This window comes from Dermacentor andersoni, chromosome 7 (genome assembly GCF_023375885.2).
Source record: "Dermacentor andersoni chromosome 7, qqDerAnde1_hic_scaffold, whole genome shotgun sequence".
In the NCBI taxonomy this organism is placed as follows: domain Eukaryota; kingdom Metazoa; phylum Arthropoda; class Arachnida; order Ixodida; family Ixodidae; genus Dermacentor; species Dermacentor andersoni.
The window spans coordinates 8377501-8401975 of NC_092820.1; the positions used below are offsets into that span (position 1 = coordinate 8377501).

The window sequence follows — 24475 nt, forward strand, 5'->3', positions numbered from 1 at the left end:
TACTCCGTTCACTGTGTAGCCGAGCCTACCATTCACTGAAAATGGCGCGTTATTATTTTATTATTCCTTGTAGAAAGCGCGCACGTTTCCAACTTGCAGTCGCTTGGGGCGCCAGATGGAGGCGCGCTCGTGCGAGCGAAAAATTCAGGTTGAGAGCGTTTCTGCAAAGCATCTGGAAAAGGTGCAGAAACCATTTATTTATTTATTTATTTATTTGTTTATTTATTTATTTATTTATTTATTTACTTGTTTTTATTCATCATCATCATCAGCCTCGTTATGCCCACTGCAGGACAAAGGCCTCGCCCATACTTCTCCTACAACCCCAGTCATGTCCTAATTGTGGCCATGTCGTCCCTGCACACTTCTTAATCTCATCCGCCCACCTAACTTTCTGCCGCCCCCTGCTACGCTTCCTGTCACTTGGAATCCAATCCGTAACCCTTAATCACTATCGGTTACCTTCCCTCCTCATTACATGTCCTGCCCATGTCCATTTCTTTTTCTTGATTTCAACTAAGATGTCATTAACTCGCGTTTGTTCCCTCACCCAATCTGCTCTTTTCTTATCCCTTAACGTTACACCCATAATTCTTCTTTTCATAGCTCATTGCGTCGTGCGCAATTTAAGTAGAACCCTTTTCGCAAGCCTCCAGGTTTCTGCCCCGTAGATGAGTACTGGTAAGACAGAGCTATTATACACTTTTCTCTTGGGGGATAATGGCAACCTGCTGTTCATCATCTGAGAATGCCTGCCAAACGCACCCCAGCCCATTCTTATTGTTCTGATTCTTTCCGTGTCAAGATCCGGATCCGCCGTCACTACCTGCCCTAAGTAGATGTATTCCCTTACAACTTCCAGTGCCTCGCTACCTATTGTAAATTGCTGTTCTCTTACGAGACTGTTAAACATTACTTTAGTTTTCTGCAGATTAATTCTTAGACCCACTCTTCTGCTTAGCCTCTCCAGGTCAGTGAGCATGCATTGCAATTGGTCCCCTGAGTTACTAAGCAAGGCAATGTCATCAGCGAATCGCAAGTTACTAAGGTATTCTCCGTTAACTTTTATCCTCAATTCTTCCCAATCCAGATCTCTGAATACCTCCTGTAAACACGCTGTGAATAACATTAGAGAGATCGTATCTCCCTGCCTGACGCCTGTCTTTATTGGGATTTTGTTGCTTTCTTTATGGAGGAGTACGGTGGCTGTGGAGCCGCTATAGATATCTTTCAGTATTTTTACATACAGTTCGTCTACACCCTGATTCCGTAATGCCTCCATGACTGCTGAGGTTTCGACAGAATCAAACGCTTTCTCATAATCAATGAAAGTTATATATAAGGATTGGTTATATTCCGCACAATTCTCTATCACCTGATTGATAGTGTGAATATGGTCTATTGTTGAGTAGCCTTTACGGAATCCTGCCTGGTCCTTTGCTTGACAGAAGTCTAAGGTGCTCCTGATTCAATTTGCGAATACCCTAGTAAACGGTTTGTAGGCAACTGACAGTAAGCTGATCGGTCTATAATGTTTCAAGTCTTTGGCGTCCCCTTTCTTATGGATTAGAATTATGTTAGCGTTCTTCCAAGATTCCGGTACGCTCGAGGTCATGAGGCATTTCGTATACAGGGTGGCCAGTTTCTCTATAACAATCTGCCCACCATCCTTCAACAAACCTGCTGTTGCCTGATCCTCCCCAGCTGCCTTCCCTTTTTGCATAGCTCCCAAGGCTTTCTTTACTTCTTCCGGCGTTACCTGTGGGATTTCGAATTCCTCTAGACTATTCTCTCTTTCATTATCGTCGTGGGTGCCACTGGTACTGTATAAATCTCTATAGAACTCCTCAGCCACTTGAACTATCTCATCCATATTAGTAATGATATTGCCGGCTTTGTCTCTTAATGCATACATCTAATTCTTGCCAATTCCTAGTTTCTTCTTCACTGCTTTTAGGCTTCCTCCGTTCCTGAGAGCATCTTCAATTCTATCCATATTATACTTCCTTATGTCAGCTGTCTCACGCTTGTTGATTAACTTCGAAAGTTCTGCCAATTCTATTCTAGCTGTAGGGTTATAGGCTTTCATACGTTGGCAATTCTTGATCAGATCTTTCGTCTCTTGCGATAGCTTACTGGTATCCTGTCTAACGGAGTTACCACCGACTTCTATTGCACACTCCTTAAAGATGCCCACAAGATTGTCGTTCATTGCTTCCACACTAAGGTCCTCTTCCTGAGTTAAGGCCGAATACCTGTTCTGTAGCTTCATATGGAATTCCTCTATTTCCCTCTTACCGCTAACTCATTGATCGGCTTCTTATGTACCAGTTTCGTCCGTTCCCTCCTCAGGTCTAGACTATTTCGAGTTCTTACCATCCTATGGTCAATGCAGCGCACCTTGCTGAGCACCTCCACATATTGTATGATGCCAGGGTTAGCGCAGAGTATGAAGTCTCTTTCATTTCTAGTCTCGCCGTTCCGGCTCCTTTACGTCCACTTTCGGCTATCCCGCTTGAGGAAGAAGGTATTCATTATCCGCATATTATTCTGTTCCGCATACTCTACTAATAATTCTCCCCTGCTATTCCAAGTGTCTATGCTATATTCCCCCACTGCCGTTTCTCCAGCCTGCTTCTTGACTACTTTGGCATTTAAGTCGCCCATCAGTATAGTGCATTTTGTTTTCACTCTACCCATCGCCAATTCCACGTCTTTATAGAAGCTTTCGACTTCCTGGTCATCATGACTGGATGTAGTGGCGTAGATCTGTACAACCTTCATTTTGTACCTCTTACTAAGTTTCACAACAAGACATGCCACCCTCTCGTTAATGCTATAGAATTCCTGTACGTTACCAGCTATGTTCTTGTTTATCAGGAATCCGACTCCTAGTACTCGTCTCTCCGCTAAGCCCCGGTAGCACAGGACGTGCCCGCTTTTTAGCACTGTATATGCTTCTTTTGGCCTCCTAACTTCACTGAACCCAATTATATCCCATTTACTGCCCCTTAATTCCTCCAATACCACTGCTAGACTCGCCTCACTAGATAAGGTTCTAGCGTTAAACTTTGCCAGGTTCATATTCCAATGGCGGCCTGTCCGGAGCGAGGGATTCTTAGCACCCTCTGCTGCGTCGCAGGTCTGACCGCCGCCGTGGTCAGTTGCTTCGCAACTGCTGGGGGCTGAGGGCCGGGGTTTGATTGTTGGTTGTTGTATTCATTTAATACTATACTTTCCAGGCCAGAATGCATTACAGAAAGGAGTGGTATACATGAACATCAAATACATATATGTGCAGCAATAAAGTATTAACACAACGTGTTGCTTGCGGCTGTCTTAAAACCTGCAATGTCTGGAATAGGGGCGATGGAAATAGGAAGGCGGTTCTAATCCAGGCTTGTTCTTTAAATAAAGGAATGCTGGCACAAATTTGTTCGACAAGATGGTACACAAACTTTAAGTTTGTAATCACAACGGGATGATATGTAGATGGACGCGTGATAAAACATTATGGGGTTTTGTGCCAAAACCACTTTCTGATTATGAGGCACGCCGTAGTGGAGGACTCCCGAAATTTTGACCTTCTGGGGTTCTTGAACGTGCGCCTAAATGTAAGTACACGGGTGTTTTCGCATTTCATCTCCATCGAAATGCGGCCACCGTGGCGGGGATTCGGTCCCGGGACCTCGTGCTCAGCGAATACCGTGGACGCATGATAAGCTGTTCACTTAGAGTGGGGTCGAAATGATTGATCTTATCAAATAGAGACAAGGATCAGAGCTTGTTTTGGTGGAATGCCACAGCGTTTACCCAGCTACGATAAATATGTGAAATTGGTTACCTGCTCGAGCTCACCAGGCATAACGTAAATAAATCTGGCTGGTAAAGATGGCTGGAAAATTGGTGCCACAAAGCAATGGAAAACATGCAACAGCAGCAAGCTTTCTGTGGCGAGCAATGTGGCTTCGAATATTAAGGTGCACCAGACAGGTTAAAATTGCGAGCCTGCTGGCACGTGCCGCCAACTCGGTTCAAAGGGAATGCGCACGTGGTGGGGATTATTTTCAATAATCTCCACTCGTGCAGCGCTCATCTCGTCCCGACTGTGTGCTGTGTCCCTCTTCTTGCGCTCTAAAATCTGTTCAAATGCACGCATTACTCCGCGCTGATTTATTGCGGTTCGATATTTAAGCGTATATATATATATATATATATATATATATATATATATATATATATATATATATATATATATATATATATATATATATATATATATATATATATATATATATATATATATATTGTGACGCTCTTACGCGCATAGTGGGTTCACGCCTCAACAAACAGTATGCGGGGGCACCGAAGAGTGGTGAACGAAGAAGACGACGTGTGGCTGGCTGGCTGAATCTCGACAAGCGCTCAGCTGATCAAGGCCATCGCATCTAACTCTACCCGGCTTCAAAGTAACGCCTTTTGTGGGCGTAACAGAGTGGTGGAGGTGCTGGGTACGACAGAACGTACCGCGGAGTCGCAACATCTAGAACTTCGCCGGTGCCGTCGTCTTGCCGGTCTAACGACCTTCCCTATGGCTCAGGATGGAGGTGGACAAATGCCAGCTCTAGTTTCACCTTCTCAAAGGTCAGCGCTAGTTGGACCTTTGCAGCACTACATGGAACCACGCTCGTTCGCGGGAAAAGTGGGCGAAGACGTCGACGAGTGGGTCACGCACTACGCAAGTGTGAGCCGTTACAACCGTTGGGATTCTGTCACTCAGCTTGAATATGCCGCACTCTTTCTGAGTGAGACAGCGCTGATGTGGTATGAAAACCACGAAGACACCCTAACAACGTGGTAGCGCTTTGTCGAGGAAATTAACAAGTGTTTTGGCGACACCCACGCCAAACGGAACACTTCCTCAAAGAGCTCAAGCTCCTAGAGAAACGTGCACTATATACATAAAGGAAATCCTCAAGCTGTGCAAAATTGTAAATTTGCAGATGTCCGAGGAAGACCGAGTCGGACATCTCCTCAAAGGAATTGCAGAAGATGTATACAATTTTTTCATAAGCCGGGAACACGTTGAATCCGTCTCAGATGTCGTGCTTCATTGCCGTGCGTTTGAGACGTCGAAAACACGTCGCATTGTGCCAAAATTTGGACGCCTGGCGAATGTGACAACCGTTGCCAGCGTCGATGAGAGCCCGTCTGCCGATCTTTCGTCTACCATACGGCAGATCGTGCGTGAAGAACTGCTGCGGCGCCAGGAACTTACGCGCGACGTCATACGACAACCTGATGCTTATTACCCGCAACACATGGCGCCTGCCGCGCCCTGCGCTTCCTGGCAACCGGCGGTATGTGTCACAGACGTCAACCACAGAGCTGCTCCAAAGCCACGTGAGGACACATTTACGCCCGAACACCGACCTGCAGAACACCCTCGCCCCAGCAGGTTTGCACGCTGACCGACCGTTCCTCCTGTGCAGCAGGCTCAGCCGCTTCGCTCTGCTACACGACCCCCCACGGCTGAGCATTTCGAAGGGCAGTTCATCGATCGTCGTTTACCTATGTGTTATAGCTGTGGCGACTTGGGTCACATTGCCAGGTACTGCAATTGCCGCCAACCACCGAGGTTCGACCGATCGACGATGTCTAGGCGCTACCGCGCTCCTCTGGGCGAAACATATTCGCCCTCGCACACATACTTAGGAATCTTGCCTCACCAGCACCCGGAGCCGCTGCGGAACCGTTCTCCAGTATCCGATCGCAGCTTGACACCACCACCCGCTCTTCGTGCAAGCCGATCGCCCTCTCCGCGGCGTCGATACCCATCGCCACCTCCGGAAAACTAGCCAGCGCGGCCGTTGGAGGTGAGGTCGCTGGACAATCTTCCATGTCGACAGTGATACCTCCAACCATTTGCATGTTTAAGAATAAGGTGTTTATATTAATTGACAGGGTTTCATCCATGGCCTTAGTGGACGCGAGAGCAACCGTTTCAGTGATGAGTCTTGCGTTCAAAAGCCTCCTAGGACGAAAAGTGATGTTTCGCTGGGACCGTGCCGATACGTTTCGCAGAGTGAGTGGGGAGTTGCTGTATCCTGTGGGCGTGTGTAATGTAGACGTTACCTTGGGTGGTCAAATATTTTACGCGGAGTTCACTGTTCTACCTCATTCTACGCATGACGTAATGCTGGGCCTTGATTTTTTGAAACTGTGTGGTGCCACCGTTGACTGCAAAACAGGTGAAATCAGTGTGGGTACGAGCTTTTCTGCTGCGTTTATGGAAGGCCCACCGTATCGTGAAAGTGTGATTTGTGTATCCCGGGATACAGTTGTGCCTCCGTTATCCGCAACGTGTGTTTCAGTTGCCTGTTCCCCTACCACCGACGGAACGTTTGACGATACCGTGGAGCCCGTTCATCTGAGTTGCATCAAGAGGAATGTACTGATACCGTATTGCACGCTGTCAATTGTTCAGGGACGCACTAACTTATGGACCGTAAACTGTTCGAGTGAACCTACAATGCTGCCACAGGGTCTGAAACTTGCCGCCTACCATGAAGCTCACGTGCTATCGCTCGCCATTCTAACAGAGGCCCGTGATTCTGCGGATGAGCGCCATTTCGTTCATGTCTGGCCTGCGGCGCACTCCTGATTTCTGACTATGGTAAACAAGTCACTCAGCACTAAGCAGTGTCACGAAGTGGCGAATATTCTGCTAAAACATGCCCGACTGTTTGACTTCTTCCAGCAAGAGGGACCACCATTGTTTCCTCCTCCTTGTATACACCATCGCATAGATACGGGATCTGCCCAACCGTTGCGACAGAAACCATACAGAGTCTCACCATCGGAACGCAAGGTGATCAATGACCAAGTCCACGAAATGCTAAATAAGAATGTAATCCAAGAATCCTGTACTCCGTGGGCAGCGCCAGTGATTCTGGTTAGAAAGAAAGATGGTACATGGCGATTTTGTGTTGACTACCGCCGCCTCAACACCATCACTAAAAAGGACGTATATCCTCTTCCGCGTATTGATGATGCTATCGACTGCCTCTCATCAGCGTCTTACTTTTCGTCTGTTGACTTGAGGTCAGGGTACTGGCAGATTCCTATGCACAAGGCAGACAAGGAGAAAACGGCATTTGTAACACCAGATCGACTTTTTGAATTTAATGTGATGCCGTTCGGGCTCTGTAATGCGCCTGCAACTTTCGAGCGCTTCATGGACAACATCCTGCGTGGTTTGAAGTGGGAAGTATGCATGTGCTATCTGGATGATCTAGTGATTTTCGGGCGCACGTTCAGTGAGCACAACGCACGTCTCGATCTTGTGCTAGACTGCTTGGACAAAGCGGGTTTGGTGCTCAACTCGAAGAAGCGTCATTTTGGAGAGCGCCAAACACTCGTTCTGGGGCACCTAGTGGATAAGGACGGTATACGACCTGATCCAGCGAAGACTGCTACGGTGGAAGCCTTCAAGCAACCTCGCCATGTAAAAGAGCTACGCAGTTTCCTAGGGCTTTGCTCGTACTTCCGCCGGTTTATTTGTGGATTTGCCAACATCGCGTATCCGCTGACATGCCTCCTCCAGAAGGGCGTTCCTTTTGAATGGACTCCTGAATGTGAAGCTAGTTTTCGTGAGCTGAAGTCTCGTCTGACGTCTCTCCGACACTTTGACCATGCGGCTCCCACAGAAGTTCATACGGACGCTAGCGGTATTGGCATCGGCGCTGTCCTTATTCAACGCGTCGACACCAAAGCACGTCGTCGCCTATGCGAGTCGTTCTTCAAGTAAGTCCGAGCGTAACTACACCGTTACAGAGCAAGAATGTCTCGCAGTTATTTTCGCAGTACAGCGCTTCCGGTCGTACCTGTACGGGCGCCCCTTCACTATGGTGACAGACCGTCATTCTCTCTGCTGGCTGGTTAATCTCCGTGATCCGTCGGGCCAGCTTGCGCGCTGGACACTCCGTTTACAGGAATATAACTTTACCGTTTCTTATAAAAGCGGCCGCCGACACGCCGACGCTGACTGCCTCTCGCGCATGCCGCTTCCAACGACGGACTGGGACGCGGACGACTTGCGAAACATGGGCTGAGGAGTTCCGAGTAGGTGAGAGTACCATGAAGAAGTTTGGAAAGAAACAGAAAGTGAGCGCGATTACGTCGGCAGTAAAGTGAGAGAAATGACAGTAATCCAACAGTGCTAGAACAAGGTCCAGTGTCCGTATTAACAAAACGCTGATGATATATGCTTAGAAACATTTTCTGGACCCGATCTATAATCTCGCTGTCCGATCTCACAAAGCCATTCCACAGAACCGACGCATATTCGAGTTAGGGAAAACAGATTGTTCTGTACAACTTGCGGAACCTAAATTTCCTTGATCGTCTGCAAACAGAGCCAACAGAGCGCGTACTCCGTCTTAGCATGCGCAGAAAAGTGTGATGTTGTGTCGAAAAGTACACCGAAATTATTGATCTCGCAGACAGCGCGCAATTCTACATAATCTGCAGAATAAAAACAAGAAATGCGTGCTATGTTGCATGTGAAAGATGACTTTGGTCTGAGCAGGATTCAAAGTGAAGTTATATTTTCACCATATAAAGAACTAAAGAAGGCCTGACTGCAGGGTGCGACAATCATCAACAGTGTGAATTGTATTCGACATATAGAAGGAAAGAAGACTTCCTCATAGCGGAAAGAGTGTCATTAACGAAAATATAAAAAGAAGAGTGGTCCTAATACTGATCCTCCAGGGGTGCCGCTAGTTGCCATGTAAAAAAGAAAACGCTTGGCCAGTGGTGTTAGCATAACATCACCCATGGAGAAGATAACTACGCAAGAGATTAACGAGTCATCACCAAAGTGCGTAAGCTTGATCAGAAGCAGTCAACTACATAAAAAGCTTCGCTGGGGTCGCAGTAAATGGTGTACCAGTAAATGCTGTACCTTTTGAAGTACCAGCGCGGAGATTTGTGTCAGAAAACTTGCGTGATTTGTTATAGTGTAGCGGTCGATGTGAAATCCATGCTGATTCGGTATCAATGAGTTATTCACAGCAAAAGACGATATGTTTTGAATAGCAAGCTTAAAAATATTGGACGTGGCAGAGAAGAGAAAACGGGCAACAGTTCCAGGCAACAGGTATAGAGCCAGACTTGCATACCCAAGAACACCAATAGGTGAGGGAAAGTGCAAGTATTCAAATGAATATTACGTATAGATGTCAATACTGGGGCTAAAAAGGATCGTCGTCATCGTGTCACAATTACCGTTCTATTCCCCTTAGCAGTGTTTGTTCGAAACTAATGGAGCATATAATTTATTTTCATGTTGTAAAGTATCTAACATCCACTAATTCTTTCAATCCTAATCAACATAGTTTTCAGAAAGGCATGTCTTGGGAGACTCAAGCAGCTTTCTTAGTTAATGACAACAGCTCGCATCTTGATCAAAACGTACCTATAGATGCCCTCTTCATAGATTTCCAAAAGCTTTCGATGAGGTTCCTCACGAACCTTCCTCTTAAAGCTTCGGCCTCTTAATCTTAAGCCTTGTGTTCTCCAATCGATACGCAACTTTCTGACTAACTGTCAACAGTTCGTTTAAGCTAACCAATGCTCGTCTAATTTATCACCCATTATCTCCGGTGTGCCGCCAAGGCACCGTCTTGGTACCACTACTCTGCTTAATATACATTCACGATTTAACGAGAGGTTGTTCTTGGAAAAATCGTTTATTTGCTGATGATTGCATAATCTATCGTCCTATTGCGAACGACGCTGATGCTCGTGCTCTGCAGTCCGACCTTAACGTCATTGAAACTTGGTGCAGTAATTGGCTAATCTCTGCCAACGTCACAAAAAAAGAAGAAAAACGTCGCTATACTTATTTTCCTTGCTTACTTTTTTTAGTGCATTTCTCGTCTCTTTTTTGTGGGTTGTTGGGGGTTTTGCACTGAATTGTTCACCTTCAAAATACTTACTTTCCGCCGCCGCCAATCATTTAGTCGCCAATCATATATTTCAGCTAATTACGGTACGCCAGTTCGGAAATATGTGCCGTGACTTCTTTGTAAGACCTTGGGCATTAACTGGTCCATCAACCTCGGCTGGTCCTCACACATTTACAGCATTAGCAATGATGCGAATCGGGTTCTATGCTAGCTGCGCCGCAACCTGCGTCTTGTTCCCGCTTCAGTAAAAGTACTAGCATATTCGACCCTTGTTCGACCCAAACTGGAATACGCATGCTCAATGTGGGACCTATACCAATCTAACCTGGCAATAGCTCTGGAATCAATACAAAATCGCGCAGCAAGGTTTATTCACTCCGACACTAGCGTCACTAAACTTAAGTCTCTGAACCTTTCAACCCTCGAGCACCGCCGCAAAACAGCCAGACTATGTCTCTTTTACAAGTTTTATCACTCGCTGCTGCACCAGACCATCATCACGCCTGCGCATCGCACTTCATCCCCCCACAGCCATTCAGGGGCTGTTTATCCCCTCCATCCGAACTCTTAGTTCAAATAGCGAAAGACTAATCATCTACCTACTGAAGAGAGCACCACTCCAATTTATTCATCTTTCAAGGCATTAGTTGAAAATATGACCTACATAGGCCCATCCCTCATGTAAAACCCCAAAGGGTTTGCCAGGTATAAATAAATAAATAAATAAATAAATAAATAAATAAATAAATAAATAAATAAATATATAAGTAAACTGCCGTAGTGCAGATTTTTGGGCTAGTAAACGCTCTGCATTAATTAAGGTCATAAACCTGGATTCACACGGACAACAAAATGCGACGTCTCGTCTTCCTTGTGGATGTGAATCCAGCCTTATGACCTCAATCAATGCTGTCATACGCTTGTGTAATTGCGGAGGGTTTGCCATTAGGGCCGCAGGATAGGGAAGGCGTCAAGCGCTTAAGGCATTCTTGCACGAGCTTTTTATCAAACAACGTGGTGTAGGAACGATCGTGTGCCGTGGACTCGCACCAGCGTTGAAACTTGCACATAGGGATGAGAAATGGCCAGCATCCCTCAACTTCTTGAACGTCTACTCCGCTAGATCTGACCAGGCGAAAACTCTCTCAACGTTTACCAGAGCACTCACCGATACACCGCCAGAACTGCAGTGGCCGGTCGGAGGCGCTCTTTTCCAAGGACACACCAGATGAGTCGTGATACCGCTTATAAAGGTGTTTGCAGAGAGGCCGAATTTCTCCTCTCCGTACAGTAAGCACAGGATCTGTAGATTTCAGTTCGGTGCGATTTTTATGCTTTAGCGCAGTAATAATTCTAACGAGAACCAGTGGCGATATTTACAGCGTTTGGGTCTGCACTGGGGAATGTATTTGCGCATACTGCTCAACACAAGGTCGGTAAACAAATCCACTTCGTCATTAAGACTAGTTTTGTCTGTAAGCAGCGAACAATTGTAGTGGACAAGAGATCATATAAGCCAACATGAGCAGCATGCCTGAGCAGCATTTCGGCCAGTGGAGGAGCTCTGGCTCAGGCCTGGCGCAGAGGCAGTTTATCTTTGGTCACGGATGACGCACTGTAACCTGAGCCTTTGGGAGGAGAAGGTTTAGGACGTGTCCACAGGAATTGGCGATCAAGTTATGCTGCTGGAGGGAACAGAAAGTCCCACAACAGGCTGCTGTTTTTCTCTATGTAATGATTGTAATGAGAATAGCTAAGCGTGCTCCAGTCAACTCCAGGTGTATTAGTATCACCAAAAAGTGTTACTCTATGCTTGCTGTGGGAATATATTACACTTTGAATAGAACGCATGGGCCTCATCAAACAGAAGAGGGGAAATATTTGGCCCTAAATAAAAAGATCCAATTAACAATATTAGACTCATTAGGCTAGGCTGACTTGTAGCCTAATCGGCTCTTGCATACTTTCTATGTCGTTGCGCCGACCACATATCAGTGAATAGCCAACAGCAATCAGTACCCCACCGCCTTTTAGTTTAGATCCACTAAATACCCGGTCGTGGCGGAAGACGTCATAGTGCGGTAGAAAGAAATCTGAAGAGGAAGTTCTAATTCAGAGCCAAGTTTCAGGAATAACAAAATTAGGAACAGACGAAATTGCAATCTAGCAAAATTCGGGTCGTTTGGTGCGAAGTCCACGAGCGTTTTGACAAGTGATGCCCAAATTACACGTCACTTTAATCCTTGGTGTCGGAAGCATGAATCATATCGTCGAGAAGCGCCCCACGGAACGGCTTCAACATTGAGCTCAGCTGGCTTCGTAATCGACGGCTACATAAAACGAAGAATACGAATGATGTATTCTTTTAAGTCGCCGATAATTTTAAGTGCTTCGTCATGTCGGAAGAGGCTGTTTCTGTGCTCAACTTAGACACAAAAATAGCCATAGGTAGTTGCGACCGTTCAGCTATCGATAAGCCTGCAGGGCTCCAACCGAGACACGACTCTTGCTTTTTTGTTTAGTCTCGGGAGCTTTTTCAGTGGACGAAGCTATATCACGCGCGATAACGGCAGCTGTGCGGCTGTTCAGCTGCGCGTTGAAATATGGGTACGTCAGGTCACGTCGCGGCAGCAGTAGCAGTAATAGTAACGGTAGAAGACCTTCCGTAGTCGACAGGCTTCGTCCAAGGCGTAGAAATTGCTCATCGTACAGGCAACGAACCTCCGCTCGAAGGGAGGCGAGTACTTGGGTGTGTTGCTCCACGCCACGGGTACGAAGCCATTCGTACTGCTCTCGTAGTTGGGAAACTTGGCTCAAGAACGAGATTCCTTCTTGCGCGTCGAGACGGTGGCGACGCAGACCGGCGATGTCGCCACCAAAGTCATCCAGTGGGGCAGAACAAGTGGGAACCGGCTTGGGAAGAGGAAAACTGCGGGGATCATGCCGTCAGACCGTTGTCCCTAGGCCTAACACCCTGATGTGTTAAGTTACACAAGTCGCAGCTAAAGGAGAGTGATCGGGACTTGGAAAGCTCCACTTGGTCGTCTGGCCAGGTTACACACGTTGCATGTACACGCTTTCGAGCGCAGCCCGTTCCTGGGTTTAGCGTCAGTGTCCCTGGGCGCGCCAACGCGGTCGTGTCTCTGTCGGCGTACGTCGTCGCCTTCTTCCTGGCTCCGACGGCGCCCACCATGCCAGCCTTCCCTTCCTAGGCGCTGGCCCACTGCTAATCGGTGCGCTGATTTCCGTCTGAAATTCTTTGTCTCGGTCTACCGCGAAATGAACACACGTATCGAGCTGCGCTCAAATTTTGCATGAGGAAGTGTCGTAATCGTCGGACACTTTTTTTTTTCACACCTTTCAAAGCGAAAGAACAGCTGTATTCAAAATATCAGAGCACGAATAGGGAAAGCATGTGTCCTCACTGGGCGCCATGCTGCGGGACTAATAATAATAATAACAATAATAATAATAATAATAATAATAATAATAATAATAATAATAATAATAATTGGAGCGTACAATCTTCCCTGGAGCGCACAAGGCACACGGAATGGAAAGCACCTTATTCACCGCGTATGGGTGACCACGGCGTTCTCCTGCTGTGCACAACGCGGCGGTGGCGGGCTTCCGCAGTGGCGGCCATTTGCTGATAGGTTACTGCCGAGTCTGCCTTGCGATCACCTTTCCATTCGCAGTAAAAATCACACGAGGTAGTCTGAGTATCGAGCCATTAATTAATTACTGCTTATACGTTAAAATCGTTAAATTCACGCAGGTGAAGAAGATCGGCGGTGGTGGTTTCGGCGAGATCTACGAGGGCCTAGACTTGGTGTCCAAGGAACTGGTGGCACTCAAGCTCGAATCAGCCAAGCAAGCCAAGCAGGTCCTCAAGATGGAGGTGGCGGTGCTCAAGAAGTTACAGGGTATATATTTGCCTTCCCATGGGATTTTCAGTTAGAGTCTGACTCTTTCAGCGAATTGTCCGTTTTTTTTCTAATGTCCTTATCGCGCCTATTTAACATACAAGCGCCAGCTGTGGCTATGGCAACATTTTTGTGGCCCATTTACAAAACAGGCCCGTAAACACAATTTTTTTTATGTTGGAGCCTTAATTAGATTGTTAGAGCCTAGCAATGCCATTTTCTGTAATTTGTCCTAGCCTCATGTTGTTTTTATTGTTAAAACACACTGGGGAAGTGGGCTAAAGGAAGCCGATTATCACCACAAACACTTGATCGCTGTAAAGGCTGTTATTAACAACTTTCCAGCCACTTGGGAAGCGGGCTCAAACGTGTGCTTAAAATGCTCTACTCAACAATACGCTTCAAGGCGCATGCGCTTGCTTCAAGTTTTTAGTCGACATCTTAGAGAAACTTGAATGCTGGGGCGCAACTCTCATCCGCAGTGTGGGGCTCATTCTAGGCGTGCAGGGAAGGCTCACAACCATCCCAATAGTCCAGTCGCTGGCGGAATCAGTTCTGAACTTGAATTTGTCTCGGGCGAATATCCCGGGCATTTTAAATACTGAGTGGCGAACATTTTTGCAGACATTCGCACGGTGCGAAGTACGCGCCGCTAACTTCGCTGTGTGTGTGTGTGTGTGTGTGTGTGTCGAGCACTCCTTTCCTGCACAGAAACTCATACTCAGTCAAGAAAGGCACATGAATGTTGAAATGATGCTTGTTTGTCGCATACTGTTGCAGATTTTGCCCTGGTGCCTTCTCACACTAGATTACAAATAAATATTTACACTCTGCAGCTTTTTATAAAGTATAAAATATATTGATACAAGGCAGAAACCTAGTTAAACAACGCGCGCAGGTTCGTGCGCCCCCCTCAAGAGGACAACGGCGTATTGGAAGAAAAGACGAAATAATGGCACGTGTTTTCGCCGCACGCACTCGCATCGCAGGTGGCCGTTGTCGGCTCTACACGAAGAAGAGAGGAAGCGACGCTCGAGAGACAAGAAGAAGAAGGCATTCCTGATCTCCTGTTTAGAACGCGGCAGCGCTTTTCATTTACCCCCAGGGCACACGTTAGCCCACAATAAATAGTTGTATCTGGACTCCCTTAACTGTCCTTGACAATTCTGGTGGAGGCGCTGGGTAATGATTTGCAGCCCAATTCGAGTTGGAGAAAGCAGCCCGGAACCACGCCATCTCAGACCCAACGAGCCATCCTCAGTCCAGCAGCGCACGAGCCGTCGCCTACGTGGTGAGCCGGCTGAGTTTCCTCTTTTGCCGGAGCAGACTATAATAGAAGCAGCGGACAATACTGAAATGACATTCCAGACAGCCTCAACCCGCATCCTTGTTGATCAGCCGCTAACGCCCGAACCTTTTCACGGCGACACCTTCCAAGAGGCCGAGGACTGGTTGGAAGGCTTCGAGCGCGTCGCTGACTACAGTGGATGGGACGAAAACCGGAAGCTCCGCAGCGTTTACTTCGCGTTGCAAGACTGTCCGCGAACGTGGTTTGAAAACCACGAAGCTGTCCTCCGGTCGTGGGATGACTTCCGACGGGAGCTGTTGGCCACGTATCCGAGCACAGACCGCCGGGAAAGAGCTGAAGCCGCTTTGCAAGCCAGAAGCCAGAGAAAAAACCAAAGCGTGGCAATGTATCTCGAAGATATGTCCCGCTTACTCCGCCGGGCCGACCCGAGCATGAGCGAGGACAAGAAGCTTCGGCACCTGATGTGCGGTGTGAAGCAGGAGCTTTTTGCTGGTTTGGTTCGCAGCCCTCCACGCACCGTTGCCGAATTCCGCTCCGAGGCGACAACTATGGAAAGGACTCTTCAACAGCGTGCGATACTCTACAACCGCGATATGAACGTCGCCTCTGTGGATGCAATGTCGGCAATGTTCGGGAACAGCGTCGAGGTCTTACGAGAACTCATAAGATATGTGGTTCGAGAAGAGCTCCAGAGGCAACAGCTGAACAACGGCCCCACAGCGGTTTCTTCGTTAGCAGAAGTGGAACAGCACCCGCTAGCACAGCCGCAAGCGTCGTCACCGGTACAGCCGACGGTATCGTACGCCGAGGTACTCAGAGGACCTCCAGGACGTACTTTCGTCGCGGCAACTGCGCATGTACCCGAACCTCGGTTCTTGCCGTCTCCGCCGGAGAGGAGATTCCGGGAGGCTGACATATGGCGCATTTCTGATAGAATCCCGCTGTGCTACCACTGCGGCGAAGCTGGTCATCTCTACAGGATCTGCGAATACCGCAGAGCGGGACTTCGGGGGTTTTCCGTAAACGCTCCTTGCCCAAGAAACGGTGAACGCCCTTTCGAGATCCAGGAGTATTTGTCAACGCGCCAAAGCCCGCAGACTTCACAGCAACACCAACCTCGGTCAACAGTGACGCTGAGGTATCGATCACCGAGCCAGCGTCCATCCTCAAGCTCCCCAAGGCGACGCCCCCAAAGACCACGTCGGGAAAACTAATACCGGCGACCTGTGGAGGTGAGGCCGCTGTCGACTCAAGAATGGAGCCTCCAGCGCTGATTCTGAAATATAACGACGGACACGAGAGCAGTCGCGAAAAGAGTGACGTAGCTTCCGATTTATGTGTGTTTATAGACGGCTGCGAAATTACTGCTTTCGTAGACCCAGGCGCAAACCATTCCGTTATGAGTAAAGTACTTACCAGAAGACTGAAAAAAGTGCTGACTCCTTGGAGAGGACCGCAAATTCGAACCGTCGGTGGACACCTTATCAACCCGGTGGGCAGGTGCACTTCTAGAATCGGAATACGCGGCTTTGCATACGTCGCCAGTTTCATTGTCCTATCAGAATGCTCAGGGGATTTAATTATTGGAATGGACTTTTTGCAGGCGAACGGTGCAGTTATCAACTAGCAGGAATCCTGCGTGTCGTTCTCAACGAAGCACGCCATCGCGACGTTCGAGTGTGAAGAACAATTCGATGCGCTTCAGATTATAGACGATGACGTCACGATACCCCCAAGATCCAGCATAGCTGTCGCCGTAAGAAGCACCGTATTCAGCGACTATGAAGGAATAGGAGACAGTAACACTGGGCTCTTACTCGAAAAAGGGAGCTGTATGGCAAGGGGTCTTGTTCGGCTGCGTGACGGGTGTTCAAGTGTATTCCTGACTAATTTAGGAAATGAAGTCCAGCGTGTTGCGAAGGGAACCGTCATTGCCCGCCTTAACGATTGTGAACAGATTACGGATTTGAGCCCTTCTGATGCTGCACTACTGGAGTCTGACAACGTAGACTCGATACTCGCATCCGTCAACATCGAAGCAGCACTATCACCGAGCCAGAAGCAGCAAATAGAGAACCTTGTACGAGAATTCGCCTCGTGTTTGTCAATGACATCGAAAGTCCAGAAACATCCATCGCCAAACACCGTATCATTGTCGACGAAGCTGTGAGGCCTATTTGCCAGCATCCCTACCGAATGTCACCGAAGGAGAGAGAGATCATCAGCAAACAAGTCGAAGAAATGCTTAGAGACGACGTAATTCAACCATCGACGAGCCCGTGGGCTTCGCCTGTGGTGCTGGTAAAAAAAAAAGGATCAGACCTTGCGCTTCTGCGTTGATTATCGGAAGCTAAACGTCGTCACAAAGCGGGATGTCTATCCACTTCCGAGGATCGATGACACCCTCGATAGACTACGGGATGCGAAATTCTTTTCCTCTCTCGACCTCAAAAGCGGATACTGGCAAATAGAAGTGGACGAACGGGATCGTAAGAAGACAGCATTCGTCACACCAGACGAACTATACGAATTCAATATACTTCCGTTCGGCCTCTGTTCCGCACCTGCCACCTTTCAGCGGATGATGGACACTGTGCTCCCCGGGTTAAAGTGGCAGTCCTTTCTGGTTTATCTTGACGATGCCGTGATTTTTCCTACCACCTTTGCTCAGCATGTGGAACGACTAAAGACAGTGCTCAAAGCTATTAGTTCAGCAGGGCTGACGATAAAGCCACAAGAATGTCACCTCGGCTTCCATGAGCTACTTTTCCTCGGTCATGTGATTAGCTCCGAAGGCATCCGTCCTGACCCTGAGAAGACCGCAGCAGTAGAAAAGTTTCCTAGACCAACCGACAAAAAGGCCGTGAGGCGATTCCTAGGACTTTGTGCCTACTACAGGCGTTTCGTCAAAAATTTTTCAAAGATTGCCGAACCGTTAACGCGATTAACGAAAGAAGGTATGCCCTTCGTCTGGCAAAGTGAACAAGAAGATGCATTCAATGAGCAGCGACGGCGACTTCAAAACCACCCGGTCCTTGCGCACTTTGATGAGGAAGCGGAAACAGACATCCACACAGACGCCAGCAATTTAGGATTCGGTGCCGTCCAGGAGGACGGCAAAACGGCAATGGCAAAACGGAGAGGAAAGAGTGATTGCATACGCTAGCCGCACTTTTTCGAGGGCTGAAACCAACTATTCAGTCACAGAAAAAGAATGCCTCGCAGTAATATTGGCCATAGGAAAATTCCGACCATACTTATACGGTAGACCATTCCGAGCAATCAGCGACCATCACTCATTGTGCTGGCTTGCAAACCTGAAAGATCCTTCTGGAAGACTTGCTAGATGGAGTCTGAGGCTGCAGGAATACGACATATCGGTGGTGTACAAGTCAGGTCGCAAGCACAGAGACGCTGATTGTTTATCACGTGCGCCAGTCGAATCTGCTCCTGTGAAAGATGGACACGAATTTCCGTTTCTTGGAGCCGTAACCACATCTGAAATGGCCAAACATCAGCAGTCTGACGCCGAGTTGCTTCTACTCATGAGGCACCTCGAGGGACACCCCGTCCATGTTCCGGGAGTTTTCTGCCGGGGATTGTCTTCGTATGTGATGAAAAATGGCGTCCTGTACAAAAGAAATTTTGAGCACAGCGCAGAGAAATTTCTACTCGTCGTTCCTTCAGCTTTGCGATCGAAAATCTTAGAAGCCTGTCACGATGACGCATCAGCAGGACACCTCGGAGTGAGCAGAACGTGCGCCCGAATTCATGCTAAGTACTACTGACCAAAGCTATTGAATTCAGTACAGCATTATGTGCGAACATGTCGGGATCGCCAAAGACGCAAAACGCCTCCATTAAAACCCGCAGGCCTCCTTCAACCAATAGAACCCCCAGGAGCCCCGTTCGAACAAGTAGGAATGGACTTGCTTAGTCCCTTTCCGACATCGTCATCAGGGAAACGATGGATCGTAGTAGTGACGGATTACCTAACCCCCTATGCCGAGACGTCCTCTTCTAATCAGTGCAACGGCCGTTGAAGTGGCTGAATTCTTTGTCACCAAGATGTTATTACGACATGGTGCCCCTGCAATTATTATCACGGACCGAGGAACTTCTTTCACAGCCGATTTGACGCAATCCATTATGAAACTGAATCATACCAGCCACAGGAAAACAACGGCCTATCACCCTCAAACAAATGGGCTAACTGAGCGATTGAACAGGACGCTGACCGATATGTTGTCAATTTACGTAGACTTAGAGCACCGTACATGGAACAAGATCCTACCCTATGCGACATTCGCCTACAATACCGCATTGCAAGAGACCACTCAGGTAACGCCATTCCAACTTGTTTTTGGACGAACAGTTACCACACCCTTGGGTGCAATGCTGCCTGTCAGCGACAGTACAGAACAGAACCCTGACATCAGTGACTTTACACAGAGGGCCGTAGAAGGACGTCAGCTGGCCCGACATCGCATTCAACAAAGGCAGCGCATCGACGTGGACCGATACAACCCGCGGCGAAGGGAAGTTGAATATGCACCAGGCGACAGAGTATGGGTGTGGACTCCCGTGTGGACGCACGGCCTGTCCAAAAAGCTTTTGCGCCGCTATTTCGGCCCTTACCGAGTAGTTCGCCGCACCAGTCCCTTGAACTACGAAGTTACGCCAGAAGGACAAGTGAGCTCATCATGATGCCGGCGTCGCACAGAAACTGTCCATGTGGTCAAACTGAAGCCATATTATGACAGGCAGTGAATATTCGATCAAACATCTATTCTGTGTCATATACCACTTAACTATGGTCAGCAGCTTGTGAACAATTTCGTCGCTTTACGCATCGGGACGATGCGTTTTGGAGGGGGGATAATGACACAAGGCAGAAATATATTTAAACAACGCGCGCAGGTTCGTGAGCCCCCTCAAAAGGACAACGGCGTATTGGAAGAAAAGAAGAAATAATCGCACGTGTTTTCGCCACACGCACTCGCATCGCAGGTGGCCGTTGTCGGCGTCTACAAGAAGAAGATGAGGTGACGCGACGCAAGAGAGAGAAGGGTGTTGGAATCGCACCGCTGGCCCGAGTTGTTGGGGTCTCGGTGCTGACGCCCGTTATTGCCAATGGGTCGCAAGCCCCAAGGGTAGCGTTGGCCTGGCGGCCTGGGGCACTGGAAGCATCCGAAGGTCCCGGCAAAGCATGAGAAGACTGGTAACAGAACAACTGGTTTATTCTAACATAGCAAAAGAGCGGCCGGTCAGGTCGACCGGAGTGGAGAGACGGGAGAGCACGTAACTCAACAGTACAAATCGGAGCCTCTGCTCTGGCGTCCGGGGGCAGCTGCTCTTATACCCTCGGCGTCGCGGTCCAAAAGGGAAGGAGGGAAGGTCACGGGATGAAGGTCACGGGACGGCGCAGCAGGGGCCCACGACGGCGCGAGCGGTTGAGCCGAGAGACCTCCAGGCCCCTCCTTCGGGGAACTCCGCTTCCCGGCTGCCGCGCTTTGACAAGCGAGGGCACACACACACACACGCACACACGAAGACACGTGGCACTGAAACACGCCTGGACACGCTTGGCGGGTAGGCGTCGCGGCGGCGTCGGACGGGCCAAAATGTCCGCCGCTTTGAACAAAGCCCCGGCGTCCGTTGCATCCGCGCCGGCATTACCGCGCGTTGTAGGCGAAACGTAACAGACCGCCCCGCCGGGGGAAGGAGATCCCGATGGTCAGGGGACTGCATCCGCTGTCCGGAGGGATGTCGCTCGATGATGCTCATAACCGAAGTTGGGCGTCCCTGGGCGTTTCTTGAGCGCAGCGCACAGAGAAGGCCTCGTTCTCACGTTCAGGTGCACACAGGACACTGCAAAGTGACTTCGGGAGAGGTGACATTTTTGTTCTCGTTTCCGGCAAGCGTTAGAACCACGCCTGAAAGTCAACCGCTCAGTCAGCAAGCACGGCACAACCCTCACTAAGCCCTGCCAGGCTCTTTCCCCTTTTATACTGCTGCCTAGTTCCTTACAGTAGTTTAGCAGCACTCAGAACGCGTCCATAAATCGGAAAAATTGCACTAAAAAGCACATCATCACTTTGAAACACTACACAAAAGCAATAAGTAAAAAAAAAATCCTGCCTCAGGAAGAAAAACATCAGTAACAAGCAATTTTGAGGCTGATTCCCACGTTAGGGGCTTCGACTTAAGCCATCGGCGTTACCGTTGAGACTCCCCTTTTTGTAACGCACCTCAAAGGAATATTGTTGCAAAGCGAGGCTCCAGCGCAGGAGGCGGCCATTTTTTGGGAGAGATGGTCTGCAGCCATTGGAGAGGGCAGTGATCCGTTTCAATGATAAACCTCGAGCCAGCTAGGTAACATGACAATTTCTGAACGGCCCACACGATACACGCACACTCTTTCTCGGTGGCGCTATACGCCTGCTCACGACTCGTCAGCTTACGACTAGCATACAGGACGGGGTGTTCTACTTCTCCATTTTCCCGTTGGCACAGTACAACGCCCATGCCTCGCTCACTAGCATCACACTGAACAACGAACCCTTTTGTGTAGTCGGGCGATCGTAGCACCGGCTGGCTTGTTAGGGCGCTCTTTAGGGCGCTAAAAGCCCTTTCCTTCGTCTCCTCCCAGACGACTGTTTGCGGCTCTGTCTTTCTTAGAGCATCCGTCAAGGGAGCCGCGATATCAGAGTACCTGGGGATGTACCTCTGATAGTAGCCGGCGACACCTAAGAACGACCGAATATAGGTCTTCGTGCGCGGTCGCGGGAAGTCTCGCACAGCGGCCACCTTTATTTCAGAGGGGCGGCGACGACCCCGACCAATCACGTGTCCGAGGTAGACAACCTCGGCCTGTGCTAACTGGCACTTGGGAGCCTTGACTGTCAAGCCCGCATCGCGCAGGCGGGTTAGCACTGCCCGCAAGTGCGCCATATGTTCAGGCCAGGATGCGGAGAATATCGCTACGTCGTCTAGATACGGTAAAGCGAATTCTTGCTGTCCCCGCAACACTTTATCCATGAGGCTTGAAAAGCAGTATGGCGCGTTCTTCAAACCAAAACTCAAAACTTTAGGACGGAATGTCCCCATTGGTGAAATGAATGCCGCATACCTACTAGCCTCTTCTGTAAGTGGAACCTGCCAATAACCCCTGACGAGATCTAGGGTGGAAATAAACTGAGCGCTACTCACTCTCTCAAGGCGCTCCTCGATGTTAGGGATCGGATAAATTTGATCCTTAGTGATGGAATTAAGCCTGCGGTAGTCGACGCAAGGACGAGGTTCCTTGCCCGGTACCTCAACCAAAATCAAAGGGGAGGTATAATCACTCTCACCCGCTTCAATAACACCGAGCTGTAGCATTTTCGTTACCTCAGCCTCCATAATATCGCTCTGGCGGGGTGACACCCGGTACGCCTTGGATCGTACTGGCTCTGGAGAGGTAAGTTCTATGTCATGAGTAAGGACAGAAGTCCTACCAGGCCTCTCAGAGAACAGACCTTGAAACTCTTGTAAGAGCTGGTGTAGTTCTGTTTTCTGCTCAGGCGACAGCGATGCTTTACTTATTAAGTCACTAATGACTTGATCGGCGTCTTTCCTGTTTGTCACTGAGCCTAGTCCCGGAAGCTCGACCTGAAGCTCTTCTAACTTTCCCGCCTCGGGAATTTCCTCTCCAGTATCTGGTGCCCTTAACGCTACAGGCTCAATTTTATCCCGTTCGGGCGTACTCCGAATACCAGCTTGCTGCGCCTCTGACCCTTTCTCATCGTTCAACAACGTCGGCCCCGCAACTACCGCCTTTGCAGCGAGCTCCCGAACCTTCGATCTGGTTAAGGCCTGAACGCTAGCCTCACCAAACAAAAGCCCCTTCTCGCGCAGGAGGTGATCGGACCTGTTCGAAAATAGGTACGGGTACTGGGGGGGCAGCATAGATGACACTGCGGCCTCCGTCTCAAGTGCTCCGAAAGGTCCTTCAATAAGCACTTTTGCTACCGGCAGACACACGCTATGAGCTTCCACTGCTTGCTTGATCCATGCGCACTCGCCCGTGAACATATCGGGTTCTACGTAAGAGGGATGAACTACATCCATCGTAGCTGCGGTATCGCGAAGCACTCGGCACTCTTTCCCGTTCACGAGGAGGTCTCGCATGTAAGGCTCGAGAAGCTTGATGTTCTCGTCAGTGCTGCCTAATGAAAAAAACACGACTTTTGGTTTTGTTTCTGGGCACTGCGCCGAAAAGTGACCCGGCTTCTGGCACGTATAACACACGCGCACTTGCCTCATCTCGAACCGCTTTCTGCGTTCGGCTTCGGCTGCCGCCGTCTCCTCACGTTCGGTCGGACACTGTGCCGAAAAGTGACCCGGCTTCTGGCACGTATAACACACGCGCGCTCGCCTCGTCTCGAACCGCTTTCTCATGGGCGTGAACTTCGGCCTCTCAAACTTGGAGCCAAATTCACCCTTTTGACCGTCCTTAGCTCCGCGAGCCCGACGCGTCACAAACTCCTCGGCTAGCTCAGCGGCTCGAGCCACCGTACTAACGTCTGGCCTATCCAAGACCCAGTACCGCACGTTCTCAGGTAACCGACTATAAAACTGTTCTAGCCCGAAACACTGCAGAACTTTTTCGTGGTCACCAAACGCTTTCTCTTCTTTGAGCCACTCCTGCATGTTTGACATAAGCCTGTACGCAAACTCTGTATATGACTCACTTCTGCCTTTCTCATTTTCCCGAAACTTCCGACGGAACGCCTCCGCTGACAGCCGGTACTTTTTTAGCAGACTCGATTTCACTTTGTCGAAATCCTCTGCCTCCTCTCTCTCCAAGCGAGCGACTACGTCGGCCGCCTCGCCGGGTAGCAAAGTGAGCAAGCGCTGTGGCCACGTTTCCCGAGAGAACCCCTGCTTCTCGCACGTTCGCTCAAAGTTAACCAGGAACAAACCAATGTCCTCTCCAAGCTTAAACGGCCGCATCAGGTCAGTCATTTTGAACAATACTCGTTCTCCTGCACCGTGTGCCTGACTTCCATTACGAGCGCGTTCCATCTCTAACTCGAGACGCTTCATTTCCAAAGCGTGTTGACGGTCGCGCTCTCTTTCTTTCTCTTGTTGCTCTCGTTCTATCTGTTCTTTACGTTCCTGCTCTTGTCTTTTTGCCGTCTCCCTCTCCTCAATGGTCTCAAGGCATTCCGACAGCTCGTCATCCTCAGCTTCTAACTCAAGAATAGCCCTTAGCAGTTCTG

The 24475-nt window shown here is 49.0% G+C and overlaps 1 protein-coding gene across 2 annotated transcripts in view; it reads left to right on the plus strand.

Annotated features, from left to right (window-relative positions):
* The window catches only part of Asator (tau-tubulin kinase asator), a 364070-nt gene that overhangs the window by 246219 nt on the left and 93376 nt on the right, over positions 1-24475 (plus strand). For both annotated transcript variants that reach the window (XM_050182415.3, XM_072289151.1), the window contains exon 3: positions 13753-13900. In XM_050182415.3, coding sequence (XP_050038372.3) covers positions 13753-13900 — 148 coding nt within the window. The remainder of the gene's footprint in view (positions 1-13752; positions 13901-24475) is intronic.